General features: G+C 36.5%; 1 protein-coding gene across 2 annotated transcripts; it reads right to left on the bottom strand.

Annotated features, from left to right (window-relative positions):
* Positions 1–11,964: 11,964 nt before the first annotated feature.
* Positions 11,965–13,716, bottom strand: LOC147410130 (protein BASIC PENTACYSTEINE2-like). Of its 2 annotated transcripts, none has more exons than XM_086432360.1 (2): positions 13,604–13,716; positions 11,965–13,191 (listed from the first exon to the last, which is right to left on the bottom strand). In XM_086432360.1, exon 2 carries the CDS (start codon positions 13,094–13,096, stop codon positions 12,257–12,259), a length of 840 nt encoding a protein of 279 aa, XP_086288486.1. In that variant the 5' UTR covers positions 13,097–13,191; positions 13,604–13,716; the 3' UTR covers positions 11,965–12,256. The 2 variants fall into 2 exon arrangements, with proteins under 2 accessions (XP_086288486.1, XP_086288487.1); XM_086432361.1 differs by lacking the exon at positions 13,604–13,716 and adding an exon at positions 13,320–13,593.
* Between the last annotated feature and the right edge of the window lie 246 nt (positions 13,717–13,962).

The raw sequence follows: 13,962 nt of genomic DNA, 5'->3' as shown, positions 1-13,962 counted from the left end.
AATAATTGATATTATTATTGGAAATAATCTAGTTATTTTAGCTCTAGTTGTTATTTAGATATAGTTTTTTATTTAACTTTAATTTATTTCTAATTTTTAAGGGCAATTTTGTCTTTTTACTATTTGATTAATATAAATTCTTGCCAAGCTCTTACAAAGAGACTTGACAATTAATCTTCTTGGTGTCAGAGCCAAGGAATTTCGTCCGCATCCTTGGTTCCCCTCCCTCTCCTTCTTCCTCCCTTTCTTCTTTTCTTTATTCACTAAACCCTAACCTCGAGCAACTTTCTTAGACCTTCTCCCCTTTGAGGGTCTTTTATTTCTCTTTTTCTTATTTCATTTATCGCATGTTGCGATAGGGATTTAATCACATGCTACGATAACTTTTCTGCGCTGTGATACTACCCTATGCTAGGGTTTGTTAATTTAATTGGATAGGATTTTGTGCTGCTGACAGCCCCTATTAGCAGATTTCTGCCCCATGACAACTTCTATTCGCAGATTTATGCCCCACGTAGCAGATTGGTGCCCCACGACAGCAACAGTTGCTGTGTTTGGTGTGTTTGGGGCTCTCGTGTGACTCACGATAGAGTGTGGAAGCTGTGTTTGGTGCTACCAACAGTGTTTGGGGCCTTCTTGTGACCTGTGACAGAGTTTGGGGCTGTGTTTGTTGCTACCGACAGCAGCTAGGTGATTTGTTGGGGTTGTGATTCCCTTGCAACAGCAGCTAGGTGGTTCTTTGGTGATATATGACAACAACAAAGGTGCTACTATTGTTTATTTTTTCCTTGTTTCTGCCCCTCGACAATACTACTACAGAAGATCTCCCTTCGATCCAAAGTTTTATTGTTTATAGTGCGCCATGATGACAACTCACGAGACCAAGGATCCCAACACAACTCTTGGGGAAAATTCCTCAGTCTAGCGTATAACCAATACCCTACTAGATGATCGGAATTTCCAGTCCTGGTCTTGGTTTGTACAACTTTATTTGGGTAGTAGAGGTCATCGTTACTAAACCACCTCTCATTGATCCCAAATTTGAACAATGAGATATCGATAACTGCACTATTCTAGAATGACTATTTAATTCAATGGAGCATTACAATGTTTATGCATCATGAAATTGTTTCGTTTTTGTGGTTAGCCCTCACTCAGACACATGCTCACACTTGGAATGACTCGTGGATTTCTGAGTTTTACCAAGACATTGTCCAAGCTACCCAAGGAACACAATGTGTAACTGATTATGTTGGGTTTCTCCAATCCCATTGGAAGGAGTTCTCTCATTATGAATCTATGGCTGAGCTATCTGTAGAAACAGCCGGGTTTGTGGTTAAGAGGATTGCTCAACCACAAACATCAATTTTTCATGGGTTTACGACTTGAGTTTAAAACACTTCGGACCCAGATCCTTAATACCACTCCTTTACCTCCTTTATTTGAGATACTTACGACCATTGACAATGATGAGCGTCGTCGTCGTATTATTCTATCTTAGACTCAAACACCTAGTATTCTCTCTGCTCCCACTATAGATCAGATGGCTCTAACAGCCAACTCGAGTTTCTCCGACTTTCGGATCCCGGGATCAGGGAGTCATGATCGTGGTAAAGGGAATGGCCTTACTTGCAGTCATTGTGGAAATACATGTCATGAGAAGGTCTGCTGCTTTCAGCTCTATCTACATCTGATACCACGATCTTCGTCCACTTCATTTTTGGGACAGTCTGCTCCCCGTGCCACTACAATGGAGTCATCATCCATTCCTTTCACTAATCATCCTTACGCACCTGACACAATTGATTTACAACAGCTACAAACTCAAATTGTCACTATTGTTCGAGATCAGATCCATGCTCACACTCACCCCTCCTCGACAGTAGCCTCAGCTACTACGCTTCCAAGTACATCCTTTGTTTTCCATATCACTCAATCTGGCTCTACTCCACTGACATGGGTTATTGATTCCGGTGTCTCTGATCACAAGACCAGTGAGTCTAATCATTTTACCTCTACTCTTCCTACCACTCATAGAGAGGTTCGCTTTACTGATGAATCTCTTACACCTATCCACAAGGGTACCATCCCCTTATCTTCTAAGATTTCACTAGACTTTGCACTTCATGTCCCTCATCTATCTCTTAATCCTATAATTGTGAGTAGTATTACTAGATCACTAAATTGCTCAGTTACATTTTTTCCTACTCAATGCATGTTTCAAGACCTGACTTTGAAGAGGATTTTTGACAAGGGGTATGAAAGAGATGGGTTGTACTCGTTTGGGTCCAACCTACTGTTGTTCCGACTTCTGTGCTTCCTTCTTTTGTGAGTCACACTTTTTCTTCTCAAATTGTAGATTTATGGCATGCTCGTTTATGACATGCCAATGTTCAGCACTTATGCCATTTATTTCCTGCTTTAAAAATTGCTAGTAATAGACACAAATTTCAGTGCTCTCTGTGTGAAACTCACACATACTTATATTCCTCGTATGCATTGAGTTAATGAAATATTTGATTTAATTCATTCTGATGTGTGAGAGGCTTCCCCTATTACTATTTTTAACGGTCATAGATATTATATTATATTTATTGATGACTATTCTCGTTGTACTTGGGTTTATCTGATGCGTCCTTATTCTGAGGTGCTTCTTATTTTTGTCAACTTTCTTAAAATGATTCAAACTTAGTACAATATTATTGTTAAATCTCTTCGATTTGATAATGGGAGGGAATATATATCTGATGAGATTCATTCTCATCTTCATGAGCATAGTATGCTTCACTAGTTGACTTGTCCTTATACTCTTGAGCAAAACGGGGTGGCGAAACGTAAGAATTGTCATCTCATGAACATTGTTCGATATCTTCTCCGAGGAATACATGTTCCTAAGACATATTAGAATATGATAGTCCTCATTGTGGCTTATATTATTAACCGTGTCTCTTGTCGCACCTTAGAGGGACTAGTCCCTCTTCATGGCCTTCAACCTGATAGTATATTTTTTCCCATTACACCTCGAGTCTTTGAGTGCACATACTTTGTTCAGGATAGGACACCTAATTGTACAAAAGTGGATGACAAAGCCATTCGATGCGTTTTCTTGGGTTACTTCTCTATGTCCAAGGGGTATCAGTGTTATAATCCAGTTTCTCACCGTGTCATACTTTCTTTGAAAATGTTCCCTACTTTCATGTCACATCTACTTTGTAGGATCCGTTTCGTATAGTACTACCATTTCTCATTTTTCCTCAATCTTCACCGATGCTTATATGGTCTACTCTCGTCGCCTTCGCCCCCCTACACCCTTGCCAACATCCTCCTTCGATTCAGGTATATCATCTCCTACCTCCACACATATACATGTTCTTATCCCTTCTATTTTTGATTCTCACTTACCTATTGCCCTTCGCAAAGGTAAATGGGGGTATGTTACTGGTTATCCTATTGCTCAATTTGTTTCTTATCAGGGTCTCTTTTCTTTTTATCAAGCCTACCTTGTAGCCTAATTCTATTCGAGTTCTTCAATCTGTATCAGAGGCTTTGCGAGACCCTCAGTGGACTAAAACTATGACTGCTAAGATGGATGTTTTGCAAAAAGATAATACCCTGGGAGCTTGTCACACTCCTATCTGGGGAACGGACCGTTAGTGGTAAATGGGCCTTCACAGTGAAATACTTTGCATATGGTACTGTGGATTGTTATAAGGCACACCTAGTTGCTAAGGGGTTTACACAAACTCCAAGGAAAGATTTTGGTACCACGTTTGCTCCTGTTGCCAAACACTCTACTATTTGACCTATTTTTTCTCTAATTGCGTGTGACTCCTGGTCACTTCACCAACTTGATATGAAGAACACCTTTCTAAATGATGATTTGATCGAGATTATTAATATGGACCTTCCTCCAGAATTTCGTCTTCAGGGAAAGTATTTTGGGAAGGTATGCCGCCTTCTTAAATCTCTATATGGCTTGAAACAGTCCCCGCGAGCCTGATTTCAACGATTTTCTAAGGTTATTTTATCTATGGAGTTTTCATGATGTCACTCAGATCATACTTGCTTTGTTCGTCGAGGAGTGGATGGTCGTTGCACTATTGTTTTGATCTATTGGATGACATTATTTTGACAGGAGATGATGCACAGTGGATTGACAAAGTTAAGGTGCTAATGGATCGTGTTTTTGAGGTTAAGGATGTGGGTCTACTCAAATACTTCTTGGGGATAGAAATAGCCCGCTCTCACCATAGTATTTCGCTATCTCAGTGTAAATACACATTAAATGTTCTTCAGGACACTAGGATGCATGGTTATTGTCCTGCTTCCTCACCTATGGATCAAAATCATTGCCTTAATGTTGAATCTGGTGATCTTCTATCAGATCCTTCTTTTTATCAGAGACTTGTAGGTCGTCTGATTTATTTGACTAATAGTAGACCGGACTTGTCTTTTGCAGTTAGTGTGGTCAGTTAGTTTATGCATACTCCTCGTACTTTTCACCTTGATGCTGTTTATCGTATCTTTTGCTACCAAAGTCGCGTCCTGATTTTGGATTTTTCTACTCTTTCACTACTCAGTCGCATTTTTCTTGTTTTACAAATATTGATGATACTGATTCTCTCACAGATAGGAGATCTACCTCTGGTTTCTGTACTTTTTATAGTGATAACCTTATCTCGTGGAAAAGTAAGAAACAAAATGTGGTTTCTCGCTCTTTTGTTGAAGCTGAGTATCGTGCTATGACTTTTGACACATGTAACCTAACTTGGTTTCGTTCTTTGCTGCCAGAGTTGGGATTTCCCATCTCTGGTTCTTCTATTTTGTTCTGTGACAACAATTTTGCTATAATGCTAGCTTCTGACTTAGTCCTTCACGAAAGAACTAAGCATATTGAAGTTGATATTCACTTTCTCAGGGAGAAAGTTCGATTTAGTGATCTTCAAACAGTTTTTGTACCTTCTTCAAATTAACTTACCGACATGCTTACGAAGTCTGTTGGTCCGTCTATCACCAATTCTCATCTTGTCAAATTAGATTTAGTTCATATATTTGCCTTAACTTGAGGGGGAGTATTGGAAATAATCTAGTTATTTTAGCTCTAGTTGTTATTCAGATATAACTTTTTATTTAGCTTTTATTTATTTATGATTTGTAAGGGCACTTTATTTTATTAATGTAAATTATTGCCAAGCTCTCACAAAGAGACTTGACAATTATTCTTCTCAAATTCTTCTATTATCACACTAAATGTGGAATAGAGATTCCAACAAAGATACAAAAAACATTCTCAATGATAAGAAAATTAAAAAAAAAAAGGAGGAAAAAAGAGAATAGTGGAGACAAAGTTAAAAGGAGTTGATGTCAAACTATAAGTTAGACTTGGATTCTTCAATGAGAAACACCCTTGGTGATCTAATGATAACCTTTAGCATAACAATGACATTTCAATACCTCAAATTCATTAAGAAAGGACTTGGGTGCATCAACAATGAAGCAAACATGGCAAACAAATTTTGAGTTGATCTGTTTAAGGAACTAAGGTACAACTCTATTCAATTTTAGCTATAAGAAGTTGTTTCATATGAAATCTAAAGGCCAACTGGTTTTAAAACATGCAAATATGCATACAAGTAATTGAAGAGCTGATATTTGGTCATTAACCCTCCATGTCCATAACTGATGTAGATTCAGCACAACCTGACATTTTATCCATCTTGAATGATTACAAAAATTTGTGAAAGGCAATGTAAAAATGACACAAACACACCTGCTGTGTTCAACCTGGGTACAGTGTTTGTATCTCGGTGCCTTTGAACCCAAAAGACCAACGTATCAATACACATATATTACAATATAATATTTAGCTAAATTACACTAAATTTGTTCTTAAAACAACAAATAAGAAAAATACATATGATGAAAGGCAATCAATGTACCCACCATGGTTTGAAAAATATGAAATAATATATTCAAACATTTCAGTCAAATAATTTCAGTTGAACTGAGATTCACATTTCAACTGAAATAGATTTAGTTTCAGTTGTGATGAGCAATGCATTTAGGTTAAAATTTTCAAAAAAAAATTAGCAAAATGCAATATTTAACTAAATAAATTTCAACCTTGTCATGCATAAACTATCAAATCCATTCTTAAATGTATTCAATGCAACCGAAAATGGTCAACCAAGAAAATAGCCATAATCATTGGTAATCTTAAGTGGATCACTGCAGAGGATAGACTCATTGCAATTAATGTTCTTTTAATTTGATAGGGATGCACTGACCCATAACTCTCCAGAAGGCACGCCTCCAATTTAATCTTCCAACTCAAATCTAAAGCAACACTCTCATCAATCTCTCCATCCTTAATAAACCAAGGTCACAAAACTGCTCACGAATATTTTATATTTTCCAATAATAAAGTTTTGCTGAATTTTATATGTGTAATATTTTGCTGAACATTTCTGTTTTGGGTATCATCACTAAAGCTACATAACATGGTTATACTTGATCAAAATCCCTTATACTACAAAAAAAAAAAAAAAATCTCCAGAGTTCTAATTTTGTATCGACTCCCTCTCTAGTCTCATCAACTAATACTAACTCACTTGCAAATGATATATACCAAGGGACCTTCCATGAACATGAGCGATTATTTTTAAGTGAACAAACAAATATAAACTCCAAAACAATCACTTACTCCAAACCCATTGGACTCCAAAATAGCTCTACAATATTCTAATTTTGCATTGATCCTCTCTCTGTTCTCATCAGCAAGCACTATGTTCTTTTTTGGCCAAGTAAAAGAGCATTAGCATTAATAAAGCTGGCTGAGATAACGAGCAAAGATTACAAACAACCAAGAGAAACACCCCCAATAAACGTGGCCACTCCCACTAACGCAGGAAACTAAACAACCCCCTGTTAAATTACAAACTCTATCCCACCAAACAATAAAATCCTCAAAGAAGACCCCCCCCCCCCCCAAAACACCCCCCACACACACAATTAGGTCCTTAAAAACTTTACACCAAAGGAAAAGTTTAAAAAAAAAAAACAAAAATAGTGTATACCAAGGGACCTAATCATGAAGGTGAAAATAATTTTATCTCTAACCACATACAATAAACAAATAGGAGCCAGAGTCAACCCCTGATTTAAACTACTTGTAACGAGGATCTCACTTGTCTCCTCACCATTTCTCATACTAGTCACAACCTTCTCTTACATATCTATAACTATGCCAAGACATCCATTTGAGACACATTTCTTTCTCAATACCCATGAAATAATTTCTTGGTACTTTGTCATATGTCTTCTCCAATTCAACAAAAACCGTATGGAGATGCTTCTTCCTTTTCTTTTCTCTTTTTTGGATGAGATGCTTTCCAGTTTCTTTAAACTTCTCCATCCTTTGTCTCAATGGAAATATGCCCCAAATAAAATAGAAAAAGAGAAAGGTAGAAATGAGATATTGACTTCAATATTATTGTATGAGCCCTATCCCCCACGCACCAAACTAGCTCGCATTTAAAGGGGATCATAATCAGTAATTTTAGTGGAAGTGGAAGAGAGAGGTCGGACCTAACAAAAAGAGTAAGGACTAATCGTGAGCAAGAATCATTGCATAGAAACAACAACTGAGAGTGACCAACCTGTACAACGAAAGAAGAAGTTTTCTCTATAGACAAGCGATTGGCCATGAGGCAACTAAAAGAGAAGAGAGAAGAGTGAGGGAGATACGAGCTACGTGAGGTGAGTGAAGTTAGTATGAAGATATAAGCTTTTATGCAATTCAGAGCAAGCTATACTACCAGCCCATGTTTATGTTGTAGCAATTTATGGTGCGGGCTTCAAAAGTCTTATCTCAACAAAGGAAGAATCGTTTGTAGTATCATAAGGAGCACTCTATTGATAAATAGTAGAGTGAAGGAAGGGCCGTAGTTTGCTCCTCTGTTTGCGTAATAGTTAGCTAGTGGCGCACCATGACTTCGAAGCCGACTCCTGTTCTAATGTTGTTAAGTTATCATCCTCTGTCTGTTGGGCTTGGGTCTAGCCTACTATAGTGTATGCAATTGTAGAAACCCGTTATTTTTTAATTCACTAAATTAACTCGTTATAATAAAAAATTTAGAGTGGAGATAGGTGTGAAGATCCAAGTTTTTGGCCCAACTACTTTTGTAATCAGGCTTAGTTTGGTTTAGATTATTGCGGTGTATCTTGGGAAGATTGTTAATATCCATAGACTTATGGCATAACATGTAATTGAGTTAAACTAAAGGGATAAAGTAGGCATTCTAATACTAAATTAATTATTAATTGCCTTGTATCGTAATTAGTTATAAAAGAAAGGACTTAAAGTTAGATAACATGTTGATTGATGAATCATCAATCTTTTTAAGGAAGACCAAATCGTTGGAAAGAAAATGAGCTTAATTAAGTGATTTAATGACTTTATTAATTAAGTTAGCAAAAGTAATTTTCCTAATTAAGGTAGGACATTTAAGTAGAATTTTTTTTGATAGACAAGTATAATTATTTTAATACTATAATTAATTGTCTTCTAGTTTATTTTGTGCTCATGCAATCATAACCCTTGGACCATCTCAGGAGTCCGACTATGAAGCGGCCAGGCCGCTTCAAAATTTTGTAGGAACCCTCCTCGCAATATGACACGTGGCAGTATTGGTTGATTTCACACCCTTACTCTTTTGTAAATATTTGGGATGCCTCCTTAGAGACACTACATGTAATCTAAAGGACACGGTTCTACCAATATTTCGAAGTGAGATGGCGCTTCAAACGTTTTTTCTCCATCTAAGAATGCGATTACAAGAGAATAGACTTAGAATGATTCTTAATGGAAGATCATAAATTTAAAATGTTTTCAAAATTTAAGGATTCTATCTTAATTAAAGAATGGTATTGAAGTTAAGAAAATCATTCTTGGTGCCATGCATTGTGATGATGCCATGTGGCATCTCATGAGCTAGATGAGAGGGAGAGTGACTTAGAAGTGTTTGGAAATTCAAATATTAATTCTTTTATTGCTTATATTAATTAATAAATAGACTAATTGTGGAAGGATGAGTGGTAGCTCATTTTGGAAGAAGGTTAGGATTTTGACAAGTAAAGGGAAAGGTGGCATGTGGTATAGATCAATGTTTTCAAATGCATTTGAGGCATCAGCCTCGAGGCACACCAAAAACGCATTGAGGTGGTGGGTTGAAGAGTCCATACACTCGAGGCATTATGAAGGCATACACTTTTTTGCTGAGGCGTAAGCTTTTATTGTAAATAGAAATGATTTTTTAATTTATTTTTATTTCTATTTTAAGTATTATTTTACACCTATACTTCCCATACTACTAAATATATTGTATCGCATAAGCATAAGTTAGAAATCATAAGATCCCAACTCCTTGCTTCACACCAAAGTGTCTAAAAACATTGGTATAGATTAGGATGGAAAGAAATCAAGATGATTTATGTGTCTTATATATAGAAGGGAGGTAAGTTAGAATTAATTGAGAAGGAAAGTGTTATGAATCCAATTTTGACGGAAGGGATGATTTCTTAGTCTCATCTATAAAAGGAAGGAAGATTAGAGAATTTATAAAGAAAGTAAGTGTTCATGAGTTCTATTTTGGGAAAAACAATAAGCAATTAAAATGGTAAATGTTAATGAGTGTTCATTTTTGGCAGGGGGATTGGGATCCTTTTTTAGGCTATTGTAAATTTCATTGTGAAATGAGAAACGATGAGAATGGAAAGTAGGGTGCAAACCCTTAGGTGTAAAACCTTAAAGCCCTTGAGGACAGTCCCTTATTTGGGATATAGAGATGTTTGTTGACTCTAGGGGGGGATGTCTATGTGACTTCGGATGCTTACATTTGTGTGAGAAAAGTTGAATGACTAGTGATGTTGTGTGAGTTTTGAGATTTAATAGTTGTTATCATGTGTTATATGCTATGAATTCTATCTTTTCATTTATTATCAGTGAATCATAACTATGAATATTATGTTTTCCTATTGGGTTTTGCAACTCACGTTTTAAATTTTCAGGTTCATAAGGCGAGGCGACAAGGCAAAGGGTGAGGAAAAAAATTATATAAATTTCTTCAGAGTTTAATTTTGAATTTTTTCGTTTTATTGCTATATAATAAGGATCTTAGATGTTTAACATATTAAGATTTCAATTTATGTTGAAGGGATAATCTATTTCTATTGATGCTTATTCATATGTCAATATGTGTAATGTCGAAGTTTTAAGGCACTAAGGCAATGTATAGATACCATTGGTAAAGATAGCAAAATCTAAAATTTATGACAGTGGTGAGAAGTCAGTGATGGACACCCACATCTCTCTTGGGTTAATATATGATTTTTGGTGATTAGCACCTCATCTGACCCACAAGACTCCCATAAAAACCCCAGACCAAAACTTCAAGGTCTAGAAATTTTTATATCATCAACCCTCTGTATCATTAAAAATTTCCAAATAACTCATATGTTTCTATATTTTTCATGAAAAATTCAATAAATCGTTTATTTATGACTTTCAAAGATAAGATGTCAAAACAAAGTTTTTCTGATCGGTCCAACATTTGGGTAATATTGGAACCTGATTTGCTCCATTTTAGAAGTGGCATTATGCTTGGAGAAAACTAGAAGAATGTAGGTTTTCAAGTACCCTTTTTTTTACCTTTTGACCTTTTCCAAAAAATCAACCAAATGAAGTCTTTGAAAACTTTCAAACGCGGCAATACCAGTTGCACCCTACAAATTTCAGATCTGTCACTCTAGACTCGAGTGTAAGTTTGATGTTTCAGAACTTGAATGTAAATTTCTAGAAAAATATTTTCTTCAAGCCTTACAAGTCAATTTTCTAAGAAAATTGGCCTCATTCCAATTTGAATTTAATCGAACTCTGTAGAAAATCCCAATTGACCTAAGGTCGAATCTGTCCATGAGTAGTAATCGAGTGAATGAGTTAGTGGGTTGAATCACCCAACCGAGTTAACCGTATAAGTTAAATCACGAGATATATATAGTTTGTACTTCATCTCACCCTTAGGTTCTGGATCATGGGTTGGGCCTTGGGTCATGGACCAAGTCGCAGGTCCCAAAATTCGGGGTGTGACAGCCATAGATGGTTTCCACAACTAGAGCCTACCCGAGTCTTTCCCACTCAATGGTTTGAAGAATCGAGTTAGTCTTCGACCGCTTCTCTTGCCTCATTAGATCCACTTGATACTAGATCACCTAGATCAGAGTACATGAGAGAGGTTCTTCCACCAACACTGGAAAGAGCAGAAGAGGTCGAAGGTTCATTCGCAGAAGGAGAGGAAGAAATAGGTGGTTCTTAGCTTCCCTTTCCCTAGGAAAGCAAAGAAAGAATTGATTGGATTTGATGGTTAATAGAAAAGAGAACAGGGAGATGATTATTTATCACACAGGATGGATCAAGAGAGGCCCGACGGGAGTTGGATCAGAAGACCTGGAAATAGTTTCGGATTGGTGTCTCAAATCTCCCGACTTCGATCTTATAATGGCACCCCTCTAATGATTAAACGTGACACCTAAGGTACATAGATGTTTAAATTACCATATTTTCCCAGATACCATAATTGATCAGTACCAATGAACAAATTTACATTAAATAGATCTATCCAAAACTACAAGATAACTAAAATGACCCTTAAAAATTACTTAAACAAAAAATAGAATAAGATTAAATTCACGTAGAAAATCAATAAAATGCTATTTGCTGAAATAAGGACATGAACACTATTGGAAGTATAACAGTATGTTCATAAGAAGAAAACAAAGACAATAGACCATCCAAAAGTTGTAAATTGTAACATAATATATAAAATGAAAGCAATTAATAAATCATACAAGGTCCATCCACAACGCAGATAGAGACAATCCAAAAGCTGTTCTTTGTAAGATCAGAAATAAAATTGAAGCAAATCATCAGACAATAACCAATATATCAAAATTCATCCTTTAGTCCCTAAAATTCTGGAAAACCAATAAGATTGTTAGCCCTTAAACTACAAGAACAAAAGTAAAGTAAACAACATTCACAGAGATCCCGGATGTCCAATTTTCAAACATGTAACACGACTGAAAAAGTTCATTGGAAACGAACTATCCGGGGAAGCTCAATAACAGGCCACAAACATATATACAATAGAAACAGACCGAATCCATCGAAAGGCCCAGTAATGGCACCCACATTTTAAAGCTACCTGATTGTGACAAACTTGTTGGTGCCATGTTTTGCCCAATGAGTCCTCAAATCAATTGGACTCGAAAGGTTATAACCTTCGACCGCAAGCTTCTCCAAGACCTTTTTAAATGCACCCTGACTCATTTTCCGTCCAGCTATCCTTGCACCACGCCTTTTGGTACTCATTGGTAATGGGTACATAGATACATTTGTGGTACAACACGCAGACTGCCACCCACCACAACCCCACCGATAACACTGCTGAGGAATCCCAGTGCACGAACAAACCGGTATAGGAATCCCCGACATATCCATATCAATCCCATTTATGACAACTTCTGTGTTCTTCACGGGCTTTGCTCGTTGAACAGAAGAATTAGTGTCCGACTTCGGTTCACCCCTCTTAGTCTTCTTTGCTTTCGGGGCTTTTTGGGCACGTCCACTTGGTCTCTTCTTCAAAGGGCCATCCTCTTTGCTACTTGTCTCTTCCATCCGAACCATTCTCTCATCTTTTGATGAATCCGTTTGTTGTAACATGTGCAATGCTTGAGGTCCAGGATTTTCAGATAAAACTGAAAAATTAGTGTTACCCGGAAGCATATGTAGAAGCTTATCTCTATGGTGGATCCAACTATCCCTCACAAACTCCATTGGGACGGGCGAATCCGAGATCCCACAATCCCTGTGGTGGAAAGCTCCATTGGCATTAACCATGACAGAGGGATCGCGTCCAGAGAGGAAAGGCTTAGTATCTCTCTCTGCTACACTCGACATAAGCTGTAGACCAAGGTTCCCTTTAAGGGATGGTTCATAATAACCCCAATTACGGATACCCAAACCATTATCGTCATCCATGAATACAATTGAAGAAGAATTGCAGCAAAAATATACAATCTTTATATGCTTTCCGCTCAACCCATCGATAGCATTGCAAGCTCCAGCAATCAGAACTAAGAAAGAAAAATTGTAGAAATCAGACACAAATACATGGTGGATCCCCAACTTGTGAAGAAACAACAGATTACAAGATAAATTTTTTTGGGTATTTTATAAAAGAAGAAGAAAGATGATCGGTTACCCAGATGAACAAATAACAAGAGAATCAAACAACTTAAACGCCCCACTGCATTACGAATTTCGTAGAAAAAGATCCGTGCTTTTTTAGGGTTTTATAACTTAGATCTCTAACAAAATAGAGAAAATATATATGAACCCACAAAAACTAAGAGATTCAGAATTATAATTCAAAATTCAAATAAGAGAAATGGAAATGTAAACGAAACAGTGCAGATGAGAGAGACAGAGATAAGAGTAAAATGGAAATGTAAACGACACAGTGCAGATGAGAGAGAGAGAACTCACTCGCAAGACCACTTTCTTCCCCTTTTGTGATGGAGAGAGAGAGAGAGAGAGAGAGACGTGTAGAGATCGATGGACAAACTTAGTTATAAATATAATAATAATAATAATAATAAACCAACTTTAGTTATATAGATTTCTTCCCTTTTTATGAAAGAAAATATAAATCTCAAAACTTATTTAGTGTAAATGGCAGGTGACTATGTGACACTAAGCCTATTTTTTTCTTCCAAAAAATCCATCTCTTGGTTTTTATCCAATATCTACTTTCTAATTTATTTTATTTTATTAAGTAAGAAATTTTATTTTTAATAAAAATTAAAATATAAAAAAAAAAAAGGTGTAATGATTTTCTAACTCAA

The sequence above is a fragment of the Akebia trifoliata genome, chromosome 2, assembly GCF_017979445.1.
Source record: "Akebia trifoliata isolate Shusen 1 chromosome 2, ASM1797944v1, whole genome shotgun sequence".
Taxonomy (NCBI): domain Eukaryota; kingdom Viridiplantae; phylum Streptophyta; class Magnoliopsida; order Ranunculales; family Lardizabalaceae; genus Akebia; species Akebia trifoliata.
Note: the sequence above shows the minus strand (reverse complement) of the source record. Positions and strands in the feature narration are given on the sequence as shown.